We start from the raw sequence: 24,005 nt of genomic DNA on the forward strand, positions 1-24,005 counted from the left end.
CCATGGTTCTTTTACAGAATGTTACTTTTTATGCTACCAATGGTTATAAAAGTATATTCTAAAAATTGGTCTTAGGGCATGATTTGTAACTTCAGGTTACTCAATTTCTGAGAACATGATCCAAGTACCAGCCATGTATAACACCATTCAGATTACAGTTTAGTTTAGGATTTATGAAAAATTAAAGCACCACAGCTATGAAAACAGTGTGTCACTGTCTTCAACTGCCAAGTTACATAATTACAAAATATTCTTAGTTATATGCTTTAGACTTTTAATTAAATAAATAAAGGAGACACTGACACATAATTTAAATTCTAAGCTGGATCTACTTTAACACTGGTTGTATTTGTAACAAGCTTTCTACGGTATACTTGTCTATTGACATAATGCAGTTCCCACACAATGCAAACTCCTGTTAGAATAAACATGACGCAGTCTTTTTTTGACAGGAAGAGTTACAAAGATTTGGGTGCTATGATCTATCTATATTAGCATGTAGTGGGACACAAAAGGAGTAGACATGTGGAGCAGAACAGCTGGCGGTGAGGACTCAGCATCCACACAGTACGAGCACCCATGAATGTTTTGCTTATGAGTAGTTCTATTTCGCTCCCATGAAATTAAAAACCCATTAATGGTTGAAGAACATTAGATGAGCACCTGGAAAATATCCTCCAGTCAAGTTACACCCAAAAAAGATGCATTTCATGCATTCCAGGACAGCTGTGTGCATGAAATGAAAGTGCAGTAAGTAGGGATGATCAGGAGAGACACACAAAAACCACGCTGTTGTTGTGAGCTGAAAGGCTAATACAAATGCATCTTTCCTTCTGGGTTCCCTTCAAGTAATTAAACAAAAACAGTAGAGGTACCAGGGAAGAGGCACGATCTAGAGAAAATTAAGACATCTTTTGTGCAATCCCTTATCGTTGTGCCTCTCTGTAAAACAGTTATGGATTTAAAACAGACTGACATCTCCCACAGATAGCTTCTACCTCTACAGTCCCCAAAGCATGATTCCCAAGTGCTAAAGATCTGCCATGATTTTTGGGGGGAACCATTCCTTGAACCAATATATCCTACGAGAAGAAAAACATCACTGAGTTGGCAAAGGTGCTGCTTCTGATCTACAGCTTATAAATCCATTAGAAGGCAAAATCATTTCTGGAGCTGGGTGAGAAAAGGTTGAGGACTAGACCCAGCAGAAGGACTAGTACGAATCCCATGCTACTATCCATCCTTCCTTCTCAGTCTACCATCTAAAGAAGAGAGTAGGATTTTGGGAAGAGAAAAGAATGTCCAAAGGATGGCTCCTCCTCTCTTTATACAGTAGGCTACATTGGGATAAGGTCAATCCAGTTCCAAACTGAACTGTTCCTTATCTGCTTTCTGACTTCCACTTCCAGATCTAGCTGATAACAGCCTGCTGCTTCTTGCTGCCTCTTAAGAGTTGCAGAACTCAGCTATTGACAAGTGAACAGCATTCTTGTGATCAACAGAAATGATAGTTCCACATGCTAAATCACAAATCTTTCTTGTAATCATACATGAGAAAAGACACAGCCTGATTTTTAGAATTCATAATGAATTTGAAAGGCTGTCAGCTACTGATGAACAAGAGTCTGATTTAGCCTCTGCTATCTAGAAGTCACTAACAGAGTAAAACCCACAGAACTATTGAAATATACTTTAGAATTGTTTTTAAAGTAAAATATATATTTGAAAGTACACTTCTGCAACCTGTACCATCTCTACTGTTGCAGGTTTCTTTCCTTTGCCTTTGAGATTCATTAGACTGCCACAGGCTGGTCTGGACAAGACAAAATGAAATAAAAATACATTAATGCTTTCACAAAAAGAAAAAAGAAGAAATTCCTGGGCAGGCAACAGTCACAGAGCATACTTACTCCCTTTTTCCCTGAACTAGCTTTTAGCTGATGTCTTTTAATTGAGTTGATGATCTTTGTCAGGATGAAATGCAACCTGAAATTTGCATTGGTGGAGGGGAAGGCCAAAGCTGACAAGTCTCCAACATCAGTCTCCCTAACACCATGCAGAACAAAACAGAACTTCGAAGGATTTTTCAAAACAATAGAATAGGTAATGAGGCCTCACAAATCCAAAATTTCCTTACTGGAATTATTTCCAGCACAGTGCTATGGAAATGTTTATACAAGTAGCACAACTGATGGTTTTTAATGACTGTGGGGAAATGTTCTCTACAGGCCAGCAGTGCCAACTGCTGGAATTGCTTCTCAGGCTGGACTGAAAAGCAAAGGACACTGACAAAAGACACATGTACTTAGAATTTAGATTGATTCCTTTCATTATGACAGCTGGCAAAAAATAGAGTTTGAAGCTGGGTAGTGACCAATGAAGTTGTAAGGAAAGGTTGGAGGTGTTCGTTCTAAGCAGCGATAGGATTGATTGGGTTATTTCAGTATTAACAATACTTGATAATATCCCTCCTCTGAAAAATAGGCTTATCATCTAAGCACTCATAAAGGTTCCCCTGTTTACCAACAATCAAGGCAGGCAGGAATCCTTCACAGCTGGAATGCATCCTTACAACCTTTCCAGGCTTCACCAATTGATCTAATTTCTATTAATATACATAGGGCTTAGAAAATAAACCTGCATCTGGCTAATCCCCCTCCATTTCAGTAAGGTTCTTCTCATTTCTGGAATGGTGATGAGTGGATTTCAGAGTGTTCTGCACCTGGATTAGAAAAAATACCCAGATCAGCAAGCTATTGGTTTACTACATGAATCATTGCAACTCCTTCTAATCTGGTTGATGTGTTCACTGAATGAGTATATTATCTTGTTTCTCTTAGAGAAGTAATATACGGTTGTAGTCAAAACATTTGGTATTCAGGCAAAATAAAAAATTACCACTATTGTCAGAAGACACAAACTGTACACGGTTGACAGTACAATGAGATTTGTCACAAGTACTCAATATAAAAGCAGGAAGAGAAGGTATTTTCATTTAATAGAAGGCTGCAAAATATGCTTAACTGGTTATCATGTATTTCTTAAAGACCCCTTAGTAAATGTAATATATCAGGAATCTTGATTAATCCATCTATTTAATCAGAATATAACGATATAGACACATTCTTGATTGGAGGACTAGTTCATCTTCTTAAGATTTTTGAGCTATTCTGTGGACATTCTCAAGTGTATGATACATATATAAAAACTGAATCACTCAAAGAAAATGCAAGCTGTATTTAAACTACATACTAGTCCATTGAAAAACTCTAGCTTCTTGAAGATTCAGGGTCTAACCCCTAGCCTCTTCACAGTTCTGCATGTGAAACTATTACCACTATTATGTACAATGTATAAAGATCTATTTTTCATGCAAATAAGCCAATGTATCAGTACCGTTGTTCCACAAAATGAAACTGAGCTAAGCCAGATCCTCCTATGAGTTCAGGATGTCACTCACTCCTTAGTCTCACTGTCCTCCTTTTAATAGTTGGAATAAATTTAGAAATAGGAGGGGGATCTACCTATAAAAACTAAATCCTTCTCACACTATATTTCACCCTACCAGCCTAGGAGCCACCCTTAGGTTTTGGCCATTAGAATCTTCATTCCCATGCTGGGAAATATTTCTATTACTTCTTATGGTTTCCTGCATATTGAACAGATCAACACTATTTTTAACTCTGTGAATGTTTGCCATGCACACACTGGGCAGGAAAAGATGAGGAATTGAGGGAACTACACATCAGAGTTACCCTCCTTTCTTCAAAGTAAAAGCTATACTCTTCCTTGAAAAATTAAATTCTTCTTCTACAAAAAGAAAATAAAGAAAAATCTCCTCTTTTATTTAAGTGTTTTACAATCAGAGCTTCACAATCAATATTCACTGCAATACTTCCTAAGAGCAATTGCAGGTTATGAGTGAGACAGCTTGCTTGATTCTTGAGAGTGGGACAAATAATAAGGTCTTCCTAACACCACTTCTAAGATTTCATTTGAATAGTTGGTATGGTCAAGTATTGGCATCAAGGAAGTTTGTCATAGATTGACTTTTGATATAAGGAGCTGCTGTGCTATGAATCACTTTAAAAGGTCAATGGGATTTAGCAACTCTTGTTACTTTTCACCTAATGAATTTAAATGTCATCGATGGAAATCTAGTTTTTTTATGTTGCATTGGATTTTTTTAAAGTAGTAAAATTTCTAATCTTAAGATATTGACCAATTATCTCATCATTGCTTTGATTTATATCAAGTGATAAGAAACCAAAAAGGCTAACTGGTAAAGCCAAGTTTTGAAAGCTTGGTTTTGACAGCCACACTTCAACTGCATCCAGTGAAGCTGTTAGAAGACAAGTGCTGCTAAAAATCCAAATTATTTTCTTCCTTTTAATACATGTTTGATCAATTTTTTTTTCTTTTTGAAAGAAATATATTGGGGGAAATATTAGAATAGTAAAGTATGAAGGTCCAAGTGGAAAACATAAATGAAGATGACTACCTTATCATACTCTTCATCTTGGAGAGAGATAATTCAGAACGGATATATAGAAGTCTACAAAATCATGAGTAGCATGAAGAGACTGGATAGGGTTAACTGTCCACTGACTCCTGTAAAAACCCTTAAAAGTTGTGCAAGTACCATACTATATATGTACATACTCTTGCTTTTTCCCTTGACACTTTCGAATACCTCTGGAGACAAGTCCAGGGTCCATGCCATTATTATGTCTGTGGAGGGCATTCTAGTAGCCACATGGACAACAAAAAAATTAACCCTAAAAATTAACCCGATTTAGAGATATATGTGTTTCAAATTAGAGGAATTATTGGGTTTCTATGTTTAAAAAAATAGGAAAAAGTTATCTTTTAAAATGAAAAAGCCACTTTCTTCAATTTATGGGTCAAATTCTGAGGTCTTTACTGAAATGTTTATTCATCTCTTTCCCAGAAACCCATACTATCTACTGAAAAGTAAGGAATACAATAGGCTTTGAATCTAAACTTCCAGTTGGACTAAATTTCTCATGTTAATGGAGCTACATCTGGGACGAGATGAAAGCCAAACTTACTATTTACAGCTGGGTGAACCAGTCTAAAAGTTATCTTCTTATTGTAATTTACAGTGATTCTGCTGCCAGCAAGCATGGATAACAGATGAAAAGATTAATTATAAGGAATCATCATCTTTTATTTATTAGAATTACCATTCTACTACTCTATTTCTAAATGCATTTAGTAGACATTCTACTTGATCCAGAAAATCTATCCTTAGCACAGATTATTGCCTTTGTATATTTTAATATAAATTAATATATACACATGTGTGTATATATATATAAAATACATATATAACAATAAGAAAGGCAAAAAAGGGTGTAATTCTCCATATTTTCCGTATTTTTTTTGGCTGTTATTGGAGGGAGGAAAAGAAAAGGAGGTTTCCCTTGAAAAGGCAGCAAATTTCTGCCTACTGAAAAATGACATTTTCAGCCATCCAGAGAACCCCTTTCAAGCATTCTATTCAAACAAGGACATTTCTTTTACTGATATACAGTGATTAAACTAATTGAAATTAGATTAGAGCTTAAAAATAATGACTTTTTCAATATGACACACTTATTCAGTATTTTTATTTCCATTAAATAGCCTAATCATAATCTGGTTTAATAGCAAAATACAAGCTTAAATGCCTTCAGCCATGAAAAGCCAAAAGAGTTTTACCAAAACTTGAATAGCATAAAACTGGGTTCGAACCATTTAACTATTCAACCTCCACTTTGAATTTTAGGTTGAGAGAAAGAACACATCCAAAAGTGATATGTAGTGAGATTGGTCTTATCAATGTAAAAATGCAAATTTATTGTATTTTATTAAAAATGTGAGTTAAACCAAATTATCTCTAAGCATTTCAGATACCTTTTCATACCTGCAGATACCTTTTCAGACTGAAATTTTGCATGTTAAGGGTGGTAAGACAGAGAATTAACAATTCAAACCAAAGATAAATGTAACTGGAAAATCCTGTGTTGTTCCAATTCAAGATTGTGAATCTAGTCAGAATTACGTATTATAAGAAAGACAGATGAAAACACATGCAATACTACTTAGGGCAGAAAATCCTGAGCAAATTAAAAGGGGACAGTGACACAATGCCTTGGTAAAGTCATGTAAGTTCTGGGGCGGCAGTACAGACAGAAGTGTGGTATTTCCTTTTAGCTGATTTTGTGCACTGAAAGCAAAAGAGATCAACTCTGTCCTGTCTCCTAGACCTGAGCTACAGTCAATTGCATGGTGCTACCAGGTAGACCTACTTGTTTCTTCAAAATATTCTTCACTTTTCAACAGAGGATTCCTTTTGCAACATCAGTTGATGGCCACTGCCTCAGGCCATCTGTAAGGGTCAGAAAACCTACAGAGTTACAAACTCAGTTTGAGCTCTGACACACACGTCTTGCCACCCTTTTCATATGGTATGACCCATCATCCTGTCACAGGCATCGCATTTCAAACTGACGCTCATTTATGAAGTACAAAAGGCTCAGTTAGCCTAAAGCGTTTCCAAACCTCAAACACAAAACTGGAATCTGCAAGCAAATATATGCATCGAAGTCTCGTTAATGTCTCTAGGACTCGTGGCACCCAGGTAACATATGTCAGGATGATCCCACACTGTCCACTGTTCCTGGGATGCCCACCAGCCCTCACCTCCCTGGGGACTCCCTAGCTGTCTGGAGGCTGGTAGTCACTGGGGCCACATATCTATCCATTAAGAAAAGCAAGACATTAATATACACCCTGCTCTTTTTAAAACTTTGTCTTGCCAACTTTACCTCTGCTGTAGCCAATTTCTGATGTTTCAGAAATCTCATCAGTTCTGTAAGACAGGAAAAGTACTTTTGACATGCTGAGGATAAATTCATATTGCATTAGACTATGAGATACAGCTATAACTACTGTCCAAAAGCAGTGTGATTAGTATTTTAAATTAAATGTTGTTAATTCTTTTCTTTCCAAGGGTCAGGAAGGAAGAAGACAGGCTCCGGGATCAAAAAGAGATCAATGCATTCATTAAATCTGACTCACTGATGTAGCAGATGTACCAGGTGTCTATGCTGTTTAAAAAATTATCAGTTCTTGAAGCAATTTCAAGTCCTCAGCTTTACAAGACTCTGTCTACTGTTTCCACCAGTAAGCTCTTCCAATGCTTTTTTGTTCTCAGTACTAGGATATTCCACACAAAATTAAATATTTCTCAAGTTTCAATTTTTGGCCACTAGCTTTTGGCACATGTTGGTCAGCAAAACTGAGAGACCATCACTATCTTTTCAATATTCTTTAATGAATGATCACATTCCTTCTCCATTTTTTCTTTGGCAAACTAAGTTGATAGAGATACTTAGCATTCATATGACAACACCTGCTTTTCCAGTTCCCCATGCTTCTAGTGGATTTCTTTGATTTTCTTTCAGTATTTCAATACAATTCTTAACCTCCGAGAACCAGATATGTGAACAACGTTCTAAGAGCAGTACCACCAGCATTATTTACTCTATGCTTGTATTTGACCGTTCTTTAGCAGTTAAGGACTGTAGTAGTTCTTTTTACCAGTGTCACACTGACAGTCTAATCCCAGTCACTTACATTAGAGACAGAAAGCTCTCCCACTCCATAATGAACTGCCTGGCATGTAACCAGTTAACTCAGTAATAGCAAATCTGCAATAGTAACCACATGTATTATTTGTTAGTCAAAAATCTTTGTGTCATCTTCAAAATCCATCAAAAAAAATGCTTTTTTATGAGATCTTCCACAGAGATCTGAAGAAGAGGTACAGCTACTTCTTTACCTCCTTCATCTTCCTAGAAAGGAATTATCCCCATTCAGGTCAAGAATTTCAGTACCCCATACGTTGTAAAAGTATGTTGGATTTCACTGTAAGTGTTTTTTGCCAGTTTTCATACTGAATTAGATTAGAAATTATAGGCAGAGTTAAAATGCACCTTGAGAATTTATTATACAATAGGAGTCAATACACTTTAAATCTAGGTCTTCCTTTTACCATTTTAACAGTATTTTCAGATCAGAAAACCTGCACTATTCTTTTCAAGGTCTCAAATCACAAACTCTCTGAGTCTAGCTTTTGTGTTTCTTACTGGCACCAGAAACCTCCCTAACACCATGTTCACCCAACACCAAGATTTTGAAAACAACATTAATTTGTTTCTCAGCCCTACAGAAGTTCACAATCAGGATACTACACTTCAAGGAAAGAAGAACAAACCAGAAGTGATGATACAAACAGTGATATTTTCAATATTTTGAGAAATGCTTACTTGTTTGGATTTTTTCCCCCACATAAACACATGCTGACATGTAAAATCAACTGAGGAGACTTCTCTCCCTTCCCAGCATCTGTTACTGGAAGAGGTAGTCCCCTAGTACTTGTATCATGTCTTTTTATTTGCAAAAGTGTTCCTGCAGCAAAATACCGTACCAGTCTTTTCTATTCATAGAACCTGTTACCAGCATCCATTATTAAAGTCAGTATTTCTTAGCTGCTTACAATTCATGCAGAAAGCAGGATGTCTAGATGATAAAAGAAATATCCATTTACAGAAGATAAGAAAAATATTAGCTTTGAAAACCTTACAAAGTATAATTCAAAGATAAATACAATTACAAATCTTTGGAGAATAAAAACAATATCAATTAAGCAAACATACTAAACAGTTATTTTATCTCTACATACTTAAGTGATTTAAAACATACAACTTATTTAATAATCATTCTTCTAAAATGACTAACAATTTTTGAGAGTGAAAGTATGTATTTATCTAGTAATACAAATATGATTAAATACATTCTAATGATTAAAGAAATCTAAATGACAATAATAATTTAGCATGCATAAGGAAGGAGGGTACCAAACGGTACTTATTCTGTTGTGGACTATACAGAAACTGCTTGAAGTTTTTATAGACTTCAACCTTATCTAAGACCCAAAATTAGAAGCAGATGTCAGCAGAATAAAAAATGTAATAATCCAAATAGGATAAAGAAGACACTTTTTTTCAAGCATTCATTTGAGTTCATACCACTGAGCTTAAATGAAGTCTTAGTAAGTACTGAGTTTTATTATTCAAAAAGTGATTGTGTGTGGTCACTTTAATATAATTGATGAATCCTCTGTGATAGCAGCCAGACCAACAATAAAAATTACGTTTTTCTTCTAATGAAGTAGAGTAAAATTAAACATTTAGAGTAATCTTACCAGAGCTCTGCATTTCACATCTATCTTTCTTTCTGGCGCTGCAGGTATGCTGTTAATCTTTAAGGAGAACCACACTTTGCAATTTGAAGAACTTCCTCCTGTGTTAAAAAGAACAAAATGCCTTACAAATCATCTTATGAGATGATCAATCCTAACAGCATTCAGACCAATGAGAAATTTGGACTTTTAGCAGAAATGCCAGGCATTGCTCATATTGAGACAAAGCAAATCATGAACTGATTTAATTGCTGTCAACCAACCCCATTATCTAATCGCTTCTTGTCTGGATTCAAAATAGTAACAAAATCAATATATACACAAATTGAATGGAAATAGCACTTTGGGAAATTAGTTTCCTAGACTATCACTTTGTTTCAGAATTTTAGATATCATTGTTTCATAACTATTTCTTCAACTTTAATGCTAAAAAATGTTCTGAATTATTTTTTTATTAATCCACCACAGATTCAAAACTACAAGGTATTCATTAAACAGATCAGAATTTTCAGTAACATAGAATCCATCCTCAAATACATGTCTGAACATACATTGTTTTATACTGCAATGCATTTTCCATCAGGTTTTGAGACAGGATGTCCTGTATTATTGTGATAACAAACAAGTTAGTATTAAAGAGACTCATAATGCTCAAAGATGGTAAATACATGCATCAAAACATTCATGCATCAGTATTATCCTATTAGATCAGATTCATTATCTATCTTATCCCAAGCACTATTATCAATGACTAATAAAAGTCTGGTCAGAAAAAACATGCAATAAACTTCTGTAAACCCACATTTAATTACACAATAAACTGGTGAGAAATCCAGAAAATTTTATTCCCTTCAGTATTTTGTATTATCTAGTCCAAAAAGGAGAGATGGGCAATTCTAATGATGTGTACAAAAGCTGAAATGCATCAGAGACTCCCTTTGAATTTTGGAGATCATTTATGAAGCCACAGAAGTCTATTTATTACACACATTTGTATGCTCATGAAATTATAAGCATCGATTTTAAATTCTGTTGATGATTATGAAACCCTTAAATAATTTGAATTTGCATGAATGTTACAATTAAGGCCAGAAACAGGGAAGTATAGGCAAGCAGATCTTTGAACTGTTACATAGAATTGTTGTTGTGCAACTTCAGTCAAGCAACCTGTGTTTGCTAGAACGTATCTTCCAGATAGACTTTGAGTCTTGATTTGAAGATATCCACTAGCAGTTTGTTCTGGTGGCATTGGAAGACATTTAAATATGAGTCTAATTTCTGATTTCCATTAGATTTGCTTCAACGTCCAGCCAAAAGATCTTGTAATGACTTTCTCTGATAGATTTAAGAGATCTAGCATTAGGTATCTAGCATTTTCCTGTATTTAGAACATAGTCATGAATGTTAATAAAATTAGCTTTTCAATCCTGTTCAGATAGGCGAAAGAGACTGAGCCTGGAGTCTGTCATTATAAGGCCTGATCTCCACAATACAAATATTTTATGTGCTAACTTTTTTGCAAGTATAAACAGTTGTTCAGCACCTTTTAAAAATGCATACATAAGAACTGCTTGCAGTATTCCCGTTTGTCAGTTTATTGTATGAGAGGAAAATAACCTTAATCCTCCTACTCGCGCTTCCCTGAATTATACACGGGAGAGCTACATTAGCAGTTCTGTTTTACCACAGCATTAGTCTTGGGAGTTCCTACGGTTTTTTCTTTTCTGCTGTGACCCTGGTTCTTCTCAGAGCCACTGCTTTCCTTGTTGTAGTTCCTCATTCTGCACATATGACTTTATGTCTAAACCCTATTTCCAATAAAACTGCGTCTGACTGGCTTTAATTATATTATTTTCTTTAAATCTTCACTGAATACATCCTATATTAACTTACCCATTCTTTTGTTCAGGCTAATTTGATATGCATATACTTTACTGGTTTTTAATACCAGCAGAATATTACAGTCTTCCAGTCTCTGGAGTAGCCTCAGTATCTTAAGTTCTATAAGAATTAACATCATTGAGGTAAAAACATCTTCTGAATGCCCATTAAGGGATCCTGGTACACACATGACACTAAGTTTAATCGATTAAAAAAAGTGAAAAAATAGTATTCAGAAGAGACATGACTTCTGCAAGAAGGGAGGATCCCCTTACATCAAAACAGAACAAGTCACCTGGAGCCTGAAATACATGTTCTCAGTTAAAGACCAAAAGAAAATCAAAGGGTGCCCATAGCTTGGGACATCACATCCTTCAAGAATGCAGTCAAACTGTAGGAAAGGGTACAACAGAAGTCTAGAAAATCAGGTAGGAAACAACAAAAGAAAATGTCAACTGTTAAGTTCCATTTATACAGGATATGTGATTAAACAGCAGGACAAAGGGATTTAAGTAAAGCAACACATTCACAAATGAACGTTCTGTACAATTAAGGAAAATAGAAAAGAACATAAACTGTTACTTAAACAGAAAATTAACAAGGCTGCCTCCCTGTCCCCAAACCTCCAAGAACACCCATACAAAAAAAAGCCCTTGAGTGACAACTTGCTAAAGACTTTAAAAAGCAGTGGTAAAATCTTTCAAATGCATCTGAAGCTGGTAGCCTGCCAAACTCAGAAAGGCTGATAGATGATCAGGGTGGAAAAGGAATGCCCAAGTAAGATAAGGCTGCAGCAGTAAATCTAAATTAATTTTTTGCAGTAGTGTTATAATGGAGTTCCGGGGCTTCCTACACCCACCCTAGAGCTTGTTTTGAGGGGAATGGTCAGAGGGACTCTCCCAAATTAAGGTTTCAGCAGGAAAGGTTTTGGAGCAGACCGGTAAAGAGGAAAGTAGCAAATCACCTGGGCAAGAGAGCCTCTGCCCAACAATTAAAAAGGAATTGGTGTATGAAAGTGTGGTGGTGCAAATGGGCTGTTGCTTAAATCAACTTCAGTTACCAACACATGAAAAGGCAGAGAATGTGCTGCCAGTTTTTAGACAGGTCTCTGGGATAAGCTGAGAAATTACAGCTGTGAGTTTGTTTCTATATTCCAAGGAAAATTAATAAGAATCACAGTAATGGAAAGAAGCCACAACACATAAAACTATTTGAATCCTTGCACAAAGTCAGCAGCTGTGTGAAAAAGGGAGATGTGGTTCACATAGTACCCTGCTTTTCCAAAAATGTATTTTTAAGATCCTTTTCCAAAGGCTTCTAAGGAAACTAAGCTGCAAAAAAGAGAATGTTAAAAGATGGAATTAAAATACAGAAACTAAAGAACAGGAAGAAATGGCTAGTTCTCGCCATGAAGAGAGATAAAGAATGAAGTAAAAAGGCTTTTTTTTGGCATGAAAAGTCCTTAGCCACTTTTTCTCCCTAGGACAGATATTTTAAGTATCACACTCTAACAAACTGATCAACTAGAAATGTATCTCCAGTGTGCTAGGAGTACTTTCCTTTTTTCCCTAATGCACAACCACAAGTTTTGTGGAACTGCTTTGTTACTTGTCATTACAATGGTATGCCTTCCAGCAATTAATACATCTATACTGCTACCAAGGTATTTTTCCATATAGACTTACAGCCCGCTTTGTCGTCTCTGATCACAGATTTTTCCTCTATACTCTTAACTTCCCTGAATCACTTTTCTGTACTTCATAATTACAGTAATGTAGAAGTTATAGTCTACTTGCATTTTCTATTGCTTTTATATATAAATTCATTGATTCTGTTCACACAAATTGCTCAAAAATACTCTAATTCCTGACGTGTCTCAAAAGCATAGCTTTCAGGTCAAGTTGCTTTCTTTTGAGTTTTGACTTCAAGTATTTTGAGCTACTCAAACCTTTTCTTGTAAGGAAGTCTTCATTTCTTTTTGTACTTTTTATGCATTTGAATGTTTAGATTCATTTCTCTTTAAATTTTCCTCAATTTTAGAAAATCAAGTATTTTTTTGGGACACCCTAAATAAACAGCACAGCCCACAGATTACCTTTCTGGAAAACAGCTATCATGTTTGGGAGGGAATATCTTGTATGCATTTTTAAATTATATTACATATATTTAGATACTTTGCATAATGCCTTCAACAGACATTTCCCTAAAAATTGTCAAATACTTTAATCAAAACATTTTTCTTAACACATGGAAAGAACCTGGAAATTTTCTGCTGAAGGAGCATCTTCCAATTTATTTTTGCAGCTGAACTCTTTACCAAACAAACATTCCTGCAAGTGTTGTTTAGTATTAAGCCTTGAAGTTGTATAAACTTTGATGTTCTGTCAACTTTTACTCAGTGAAAACATAGCTGAATAGTTGTTTTGCTGGCCACTTGCATTGTTAAAAACATAAAAACTCAGACTTTGTCCCCACTTAGCCATAAATCTGATACCAAATAGTGACTTTACAGATGAGTCCCACCTCAGGTCTTTACCCATATAACGTATCTGGGCTAGACCAAAGCCAATTTATTTCAAGTATCCCCATTCTCAAGTAATTATAGCCTAATTTTACTCTGAATTTCTTCTCTTGACAAGGCGATCCACAAGACAGAACCTAGTTCTTACTCTCAGAAATACTCAGAAGTCGCTTCCAAAGTTATAAGAATCTACTAAAGCTTTAGCTCCCTGAAACAATGAACATAACCAGATTAGATTCACAACAACTGCTCTTGACCTTTTCTTTAGTTGTATCTCAGCATTTCGGTTTCAAACCTGAAGAAGAACTTGCATGGCTGAAAATAGGTCTGGTATTAGAACTTCATTTGTTAATGTACAGAGCAGAAGGTCAGGAGTTGGGGGATTTCTTTTGCTGGTTTTTGTTACGTTTTTTGTAACGAGTTTTACTTTAGCAGATAGTAGATGCTGGGAAAACAAGGCTGAAACATCACAGGCAACAGAGATAATCTCAATCCACTCATGCTGAAATGGAGATGGCTCATTCCAAACTCACAGAACAAGATTGTATCTGTCTGTTTCTGTTTTCTGCACACGTTTAAAAAACAGGCAGAAAAAAAGCAGACACTCTTCTTTTTCTCTCTACCCCAGAAAACGTTTATTCTAACAGAAAAATATTCCAAGTTAATGACATTGTTTTGAGATGATGCCTTTTTCTCCACATCAAACACCTCAATCCAGAATGTGATGTTCTTAGAACTCTATGAACAACTCAAAACAGAGAATACTACTGCAAACACAAGTATAAACTCACGTTTACCTACACACCCACTTTTCTGAACTTGCACAGACATTTTTAATGCATTTGAAGTCTCTTCTTAGGGCCTGAGCACTGTACTTTGATGTGTTATGAGATAAACTTGGTTTGACTTGAGGCCTGTATCTCTTATCATCTCACTCTGGGGCTTCAGTGACAAATAAAAAACCTTAGCCTGCTTTATGCAACCATCAGGTCATGATCTTGTCAGATCTCATTAAACAAACAAAATTGATTTTAGTCAGTACTTCATACAGAAATCACCACTAAAAAGGAGTAAGCACAAATCTTCTGAACATAAGAATGCATCTACTTAAATATTTAATCTCCACTATCTTCTCTTTTAGTCTCTCCCTTGGTCAATAGGCTTTCACCCTTGCTAGTTAGGGTCAAGCATCTGTCATTAATGGTTAGGGCAAACCAGCATCTTCCATATGTTAGGTACTGCAAATTCAATCAACATCACTATAAAAGCTTACTTATTCGTAGTTTTTTAGAACCTACCCTGATTATTTTGTAATTTTTTTTTTATTTTTTTTTTAATATGGAAGCATTGGAAGTACAGAAAGCTGTGTGCTTTCTATTACATGCAGTTACACTGAATTTGAGGTGGGGGATGACAAAAACAAAACCCAGACATATTTCTGTAACCATTCCTTAATAACAAGTCCATTTCTTCAACTAATATTTACCTACAGTAATTACATTTGTGAATATAAAGTTCTGTATTTAAAACACAGAACCACTACATTATAATTTACATGAAAATTAAACTTGAGCCTTCAATAAACTTTTCAGGTTAAAATTTTCACAGGTATCCTCCAAATCTCATTCCAGCTTATATGACATAAAATCATCAGTTTTTCTTCCAGAGAGCTGAACATCCTTTTGTAATCCAGTGTCTGGTGTCTTGTCCTTCTCTTTAGTGATGCAAATAAGCTGTTCCTCCTGTGTGTGGTCTCTTTATTTTATTGTGCAATTTTTAAAATGGTATAAAATTCTGCTTAACAAATCAGTATTGTAAGGCATAGACTTAATCTTATACTTCATATCATATCCTGAAGAGTTATCAGTTGCAAAATCCCCTTCCTTATACTCACAAGCTGATTTTCTCTGCTCACTTGGATGAGAATGCATTACTACCATATCAGCCATAAACTGAAATTTCTGTTCTCTCTGTCCCCTTTCCTTGTCCTTTCCTTAAAATTACTTTTCATCCTGTGTCTGCTACACCAGCCGTTAAATGTGTTGTCAAGCATCAGTGGTTATATATTGGCTTAAAAATAGAAAAGATTCTTCTCTCCTGATTGGGAAACAGCTGCCTATCATTCAGCTGAATTACACATCACTGATAATGAAGGAAGATTTGGCTTGGTCTCCTGAAAACTGTAGACTTCTAGGGTGTTTGGGGGGGGAGGTGGATATGGACAAAATGGGACAATTGGAATTGTACTGCTAAATAAAATTATTTGAAATACTTTATCCTAATTTTACAGACTTCTCATATTGGCATCAAAATCATGATTATATAAACAAAAAGCTGAATTAAAGTGATACTTTCAAATTCAATGTGCATTCTTTTGACAGCATTTTTACCTACTAATTGCAGAGCTAATATAGCAATAAAAAGAAATAAATAAGATTCAATTCCAGCTTTAAATAAAACATCAACAACACTCGTAAATGTGTCTTTAAAGGTATGTTTTTTAGCAATAGCAGGCAAAGGAATAACACAGCTTGATTCCTTCATTCTGCAAAAAACTTTCCAGGCTGGTAGTTATCTAAATGCTCTTCGCGTAGGTACCCTTGATGCTGTTCCCATAGTATATGACTGCGCTTTAAAGAATATAAAATATAAATTAAAAATGGCATTTTGTTGAGTTCCCTATGATATGTAAATGTGTAATAGTTCTCAATATGTAAAGAGCTCACCACTGCTAGCACAGGATAAATCAAAATTTAGACTTCATTCTGCTCACACACAAACACAACATCCATGAGTAACCAACCCCCTGTAGAGTCATCTCTGATGGACAAGAGCTGTTGTTCATGAAAAATGGTCAGTTTATAAGTATATGTCATATTTATTTAGTTTTTCCTTTTTGATTTAGAGTAAATAATTTTTATATAAATTATTTGGAACAGACTAGCTATTAAGCACATGTGATGATTTATGTTCCTTATTTTTCAAATTTGACTGGCCTTAGCAATCTAAGCATTACACTAAAAAGACCTAACATTTCTTCTGTAAACTTTTCCTGACAATTTAAGTTTCTCTACCATGTTAAATTCACAGATTTTTTTCTGTAATTTTTTTTTTTTTTTGCAGAATTTTAACGGATTACTACAGACTCACTTAGCATAAAGCTCAAAGTTTATTCCAGATACAAAACTAGTCACAAACATGTGTCCAAACACATATAAACCCTTTGCAACGAGGTTTTGGATATTTCTTTTAACAGTGTCTCTAGATAAATCTAATTGGTTCATATGTCCCAGGTAAAAATTGCAATTTTTCTGTATAAGTAGACCCACCACTCCACTGAAAACTATTTATAAAATAAATCCTATTTTAACTAGCTCTAGATATCTCTCTCCAAATTTAGTTTCCAAGTGTAGAAAATCTGCACTTAATTTGGGGGGAAAGCTGTAAAACACTAACACATTAAGAAAATGTTGCAATCCTATTATGTTAAAAGCTCTAAATGATGCAAAAGGCAGACACTAATATTCATTTTATTATGTGAGGAATAACTTATCCTTGGAAGGGCAATGCTTCTATACTTTCTTCTTCCAAGGAAGTTATTAATTTAGGGTTGCCACCTTTAGGCTTGAGCTCATGAGTTTTCTCACCTAAGGGTTATACTTTTTCAATAAATGTGATCAATATGTATAATTTTTAAATACGGTTTTGCATTACACGGCAAGATAAACTTTGCTTTCAGCTGCCACTGTATGCACAGGAGCATATCTGAGTAACCCTAACATTTCAATGAATATTCATTTAATGTATCCCTTACAACATTGCTTGAAAAAATATTTTAATATTCCTCAGACATTAATCTTGTCTTAAAGGATATGATGTTATAATTCGCCTAGAGCAACTTTCATAAATTTAGTGTCTCACATTTTGTATCAAACCTAGGACATAGAGAGGGACAGTACTAAAGTGACATTGAGGTTGAAAGATTGCATTAGTTTGTCCACCTAAAATGGAGCTGGTGTATGAAAGTGGTGCACTTCAAAATGCTGCAATTTAAAATGAAATTATGATGCTTTTCATGTGTGAAAATGTACTTAATACTGAATTAATTCAAATTTTTCAAGTTCACATAATATATATAGGCAGGATTGGCAAAGAAGGGCATTCTAGAAGTGGGAAATGGGCAAGCTAGTGTAGGGTTCCTTTTCTTTAGGATTTGTCCTAAATTAGGTAATGACTGTAGCTCCAAAGCCTTCTGTCACTTGGGAAAATTGAGAACAATTTTCTAAAATGTAAAACCAAACCCACATTTTGGCCCTTGGAACTAGCTGTGGTCACCAGAAAACAAAGCTCTCAAAAAGCATCAGATCTCTTACAAGGCAGAATCCTAGAACCTCGCTTTTTTTCCTTCTGCCTTCAATGCCATCTTTTCAAATGAAGATCACTACCTTATGGTGGAAACTCAGACCACCACTAGCCCATGAAGGATATTCCTTTTCCCTAAACTTTCTCCAAAACTGTAAGAAGAGAGAATTGTAACACCACAAACAGCTTATTTCAAAGAATTGGATGACTAATGCTGTTGACATCTTCCATTTTTGAAGCTTAGTCTTCCATGCTATTGATATCACCACAGCATGATGTCATAACACCATTTCTCAGTTAGACATCTTTACTCCATAAAGACACTTTCTCATTTCCATCTCCCAGGTAGCAGCTTCAAAAAAATCGTTCAGCAGATCTGCTATGTCTATGGGATTTGGAAAAAAGAAAATATCCCTTTAACTCAGAATATTCTTGATGCCCTTCCTAAACTCTCAATACCTTAATATGATGATATCACAGCTCTCCCTTCTCCCTTGCAGTTGGGTGATAAAATGTAAACATGGCAAATATGGTTATTCCCCTTCTACAAGGGCTTTTTTCAGTCTCCATTTGTATTGTGTTCTGCACTTATCCAGGACACGTACCTTTCACGAAATCTAATCTAGCCTACTATCAACTATCTATTGGCGGCACCCAGACATATCTGCTGGTACTCATTGGGGCAGAACGCAAGGTTTGATATGGTTCACACATTAAACTCTTTTTCTGAGGAAACTGTGGCATGGGGAGTAAACTCAGAGTGTATGCCAGTATGCCATCCAGATACCAAGCACTTGTGACACTAGTAAATATAGATGTAACCAAGAGACCAAAAATCGACAATAACACAGGTAATGTATTTGGCATTAGACTCCATCTCCCCTCACCATTTTAAGCTCTGCAGGCAGCATGACATACGTGAACACAAAGTATGCAAAGCTTAAGAAAGTTCCAAATGCTGAAGAGAAATTCAGCACATTTTAGCAACACAAGAGTCAAAAACTCACTGGATTTCTGGGCAGGGGGGAATATTCTACCATATTAATATTTGGAGGAATAAATTTTGGAGAAATAAATGCAAGGGACTGTCATAAACCTTACCAAAGTTGGTCCACAATGTCAATTACATTTCTTGACCCTGACTTCTTTAGTAAGAGTACATAGCCACCAGACTTCTATACACCACAGTATATGGAACCCCAGACTTCCATCATAAGGCACGGAATACTCACTGAAGAGGTGGGATGAAATGGATATTTCGGAGATGGAACAATCTACTCCGTAAGGAATCTGTCATGAATGAGCCACTGAAAACAAACAGAGCGCCTTTGGGGAGCACTGGTAGGTTTCAGGTAGGACGGTCTGCTCGTCTGGGAGCAGCCTGCACCTCAGACACATGTGTATCGCATGGCTTTCTCCAAACCCTGCCCTTACAACATGGTTTTGTCTTTTACTGCCTGGCTCTATTATTCTTGGTCTAGAAGATTAACGTGTCTCAATTGGTTAACTCAAAATGAGACCATCATTACAAGCAGAAACTTTGTGATAATTTATGGGAAGATGATAGTTTTTCAGTTACTCTATAATGGTTTTAAAAGTTTGAATAGCAAGCAAGAGGAACTGGAACTTTTTGCTGATTAGAATAAATTTGATATAATTGAAGATTATATAGTGAAGTGATTTGGTTGCTTAGAATACTAACTCACTTTTAAAATACTGTTTAACTTCTAATGTGAAGATAAATTGTATTTGCTTTAAGAATGTTATTTGATTATTACAATTACCTTAGTTCAAAGACCTAGCAAAGAAAGAAGCTGAGGCTAAGTAGATACTTAGGATAATCTAGTCTAAGAGTAGAATAAGTACATAATTCCAAAGAGGGAGAGAGACAAGAACGACTCAAGAAGAAAAGTCAAAAAAACCCACAAAGTAGTTAATTGTTATGCAATGATGAAAAGACTTATGAAAACACAAAAAAACTAGTATAACCAGTATGAATTTGAAGTGCAGAAAAGACCTATTGCTAAATAAAACTTTTTCTTTTCTTTTTCTTCAGAAAGATTTTTAAGGGAAGACAACTATTACAGTCTTCACATGCGCAAAAGATTGCTACTAAGTGTGAACTCCCTGTCTGTGATGGAAAGAGTAGCAAATGGTGGGCTTTAGTATATGTGGAAAGTATCAGGAAAACTTTACAATAATAAGGGCAGAGAAGAACTAGGACAGATTACCTAGGTCATGCAGTCTTCATTAGTAAGTACCTTTAGAGAACATCCTAGAGGAATGGTTGTCAAAATCAACAAGGGAACAAGTCTACCAAGTTATACCTAACAAACACACTCTCGTGTTCCACCAAATACCTCCACACACCCTCATTCACAGTCATAATCTCTACCTCACATGAAACTAAAATTCTTAGCATTCTGTTAACAAACACAGAGCTAGGATTGCAGTCCTGAGCAGATGCAACCATGATCATGCTCATCATGTCAGCCAGTTTCTTAACCCAATGAACACAAACAAGTTATGTACTAACCTCCTCTGCTCCCACTTACTTCATACAACTTTTAAAATGACTCAAATCCTTAAGAGGTTTTTCCAAGGTCTATTGATTTTTCTCCATTTGCCTTACCTGGCTTTATTTCTATTGAAAACTTCTTTCTTTTTTTTTTTCTTAAATCTTTGTCTATCTATGTCTTACCTTTGGAAAAATACAGAGGCAACTTTGTCTCCGGGTACTGACCCATAGCGTCTCAGTTAATGAACAGACAGATTACTCCTCATCTATTATGCTGGCGTATAAAGCTGCTAAGGGTCATCATGGAAAAAGGGGTCCTTAAATTTCCCTGCGGGCTCTCTGGAGGGTTAGGAAAATCATCAGTAATATTTAAGGATGCATACAAAACCACTATAAATCATGTGATGAGGAATGGGATAGGAAAGAGAACAAAACAGAAAGACGTTTTATGCCAGTGTAGTGGAAAAGCCACCAATACTAATTGCTTGAAAAAGTTCCAGAAAAGGACGGAGTAAAATAACCTAGGAGGTTTTTTTCCCTGCATCTTGGCAGAAATAGTATTCAGTGGCCAGGTTTAGCAGAGCACTGCAGATTTTAAGAGGGTATAAACTATGACTTATGCTAGGAAATCACTTGCCAGGTGAACAGCTTGGGTAAGCTGTGTGACACAGACATTTTAACATGTCTGAAAATGTAAAAGCCAGCTCAGGAGTCGTGTACACACAGTCACGGTTGATATACCCTTGGCACAGTAGGATAGGTTGTACTCAGATGATTTCCAGTCATGAAGTTCCTTAAAATGATATTCAAGTGTTTTTCTCTTCCATGTCAGGATGAATACAAAATACATAAAACACAGACATTTTTACATATAATAATTATATTGCTCCAAAGAGAGAAAACCTAATTGGTCCTAGTTTGGTTTTTTACCTTTTTTTTTTTTTTAATAGGTCATATTGTTATACTACATAAAACACCTTCATAAATTAAATTTTTTGGCTACTAAGAGCTCTTTGACATATAAAATTTAACATCAACAAACTGTATCCAGAAAAATTCAACTATGAAATTAGTATGATTTTAGAACTGGTAAAAAACTTCATGGTACTGAAACAACATACTAAGGTGTAATTAATGCCTTTTTGAACTTTTTTATTTCAGTCAAACACAAGTTATTGAATGAAATATAAAAGTACATTAGTGAAACATAATGTCCTGTGACAGGCAGAAGATCAAACTAGCAGTCAAAAAAAAGGCAGCAGAAAAGCAGCAAGTATTCCTAAATCTCAGAAGCCTGCTAACAAATAAGGCACTTATTTATTGTAAAGGCTTAGCAAACCTTAAAACCCAAACTTTTAGCAGCTAAGGCCTGTTAGAATGTCTTTAACAATCCTCCAGGTGTTGTGCTCTCTAGCTGTAATATGCTGTGGTGAAATATACTTCTACTGGTTAAATGTTCTTTATTATGAAATTCCAAGTGATGTTCTATTATTGTCAACACAATAAATTCAAAATAAGCTTACTGAAGACAAAGTTAGACCAGTTTTACACTAGCATTGTGTCACACAAGCAAGTAACTGCTCTTATGAGTGGCTGCACATGCAAGTTATTTAAAAGCTACACTCTATTAAGCACCACAAGTCTTTCATTTGAGAGGCAAATGCCATTTAATCAATTGAATTATAAAAATTACCTTGGAATTTAGAAGCTACTGTAAAATCAATTGCTGCATTTCCCTAAAGGTTCTATATCTCTCAGCTTGGAATTCAGCAGCTTTAAAGAATATCAAAAAGACCCAAGAAATGGTGAGCAACACATATCCTCATTTTTCATATAGAACTTCATTAATATTCAAAGATTTTACCCCTTCTAGCTACCAGAAAACTAATTTAACAACATTTCCTGGAATATACGTGAATTTCTAACTGAACTTTTAACTATGACTTAAGTTTGGTTTTATTATATGAACCTACATGAGACTTCAGTGGGAAGACAGCTCACTTCCAGACAAGGTTCACTTTTAAATTCTCTAGCATACTTGAACAGGCTCACTGTCTGCAGTTCCCTTTAAAAAACATGCTAAATCTTAAGGCTAAGAATGCCTATTTCCCAAGTGTACATAAGACAGAATTACAAAAATTATACTCATGCATCCTACAGAGTGATTCCTGACCACCACTCATCAGAATTTTTTTTATTCTGTATTACCAATAAAAAATAATTTTTCCATAACATAGGTGGTACGGTAAAAATATGAAATTAACCAAAAGCATGTTATCAACCCTAATATAGTCTTACTGTAATGTTTCATAGAAACACAGCTAGGCAAAGGCAAAGGCATTAAATCTGACAAGTGTCTATTTATTTTCTTTTTCAGCATAACCTTTTTACTTTAAAAGGAACCTTTTAATCAGGTTCACTGGGATTTGGATCACTTTCCATTCCAAGCTCTGCCACAGAGTAGGCATTTGATCTCATTCTTCTAAGGCAAGGGAAAAAGGCAACACAAAGCATGACCACACACACAAAAAAGGCAACATTATTCTGGGATAAAAACTGTGTGTTCCCTAAGAAGATATTATTAATAAGTATAATTTTCTGACCTCTTTAACATGCTTCTGCTAAGCACTTAGGTCATTTTAGGTAAACTTCTTTAGTAATTTTAGGAAAACTATATTTATTTCTCTATCATCCATAACATACAAAATGAGTTATATGAAATAGAATCCTGACCACAATGATGAAGTGTGCAGATTTTCATTAGAATTCAGCAAAACCTATTGTAGAGTTGTGTGAGCAATTTATGTTTTCAATAAAATAAGAAATGATGAAGTCTAATTGCATTAATCTTCAAGTAGAAGAACTTTATATTCATGTACTTCCACGCTAAATAAAACCAACCCTTCATTAATTTCATGGATATTGTCTGCCATATTTACAGATGCTGAACTTTATCAGGTTGTTCTTACTAATTTCTCAATATATTGGTGGAGAAATAAGGTGTAGATAACTGATAAATCCAGAGAGTTTAGTGAAAGCAATCCTCTAATTCTTTCTAACATTCAACAATAATTACTATATATATATATCACTTACACTATGAAAGAAGCAGCATTCTTCCTATATAACACAAGCTTACTTTAATATCTTACCAGAAATGCTAATCAGGTTTTTATAATTCATTTTAATTGTCAAAAACACAAAAGCCTTTGTAAACCCCCCAAAACCCGAGGAATTACTGTTATTTTACCTACTGCACTGCAACTTTTCTATGAGGTTTGTCATTATTAGGGGCTATATTTTTAAACATGCATAAAATCTGAGTCTGAAGTAACATGGACATAGGGGACCATGATGCATTGCCAATTGAAAATGACTGGACAGCAATTTACATATGCAAATTTCCCATGTTTCATACACAGTATGCACATTTTTTAAAAAAATTAAAAGTC

General features: G+C 35.2%; 1 protein-coding gene across 1 annotated transcript in view; it reads right to left on the minus strand.

The window, feature by feature from the left end:
* Positions 1 to 24,005, minus strand: part of CFAP47 (cilia and flagella associated protein 47) — a 329,354-nt gene that overhangs the window by 109,131 nt on the left and 196,218 nt on the right. The window contains exon 51 of the mRNA XM_075033536.1: positions 9,275 to 9,372. Coding sequence (XP_074889637.1) covers positions 9,275 to 9,372 — 98 coding nt within the window. The remainder of the gene's footprint in view (positions 1 to 9,274; positions 9,373 to 24,005) is intronic.

The sequence above is a fragment of the Buteo buteo genome, chromosome 8 (genome assembly GCF_964188355.1).
Source record: "Buteo buteo chromosome 8, bButBut1.hap1.1, whole genome shotgun sequence".
NCBI classification, from domain to species: Eukaryota; Metazoa; Chordata; class Aves; order Accipitriformes; family Accipitridae; genus Buteo; species Buteo buteo.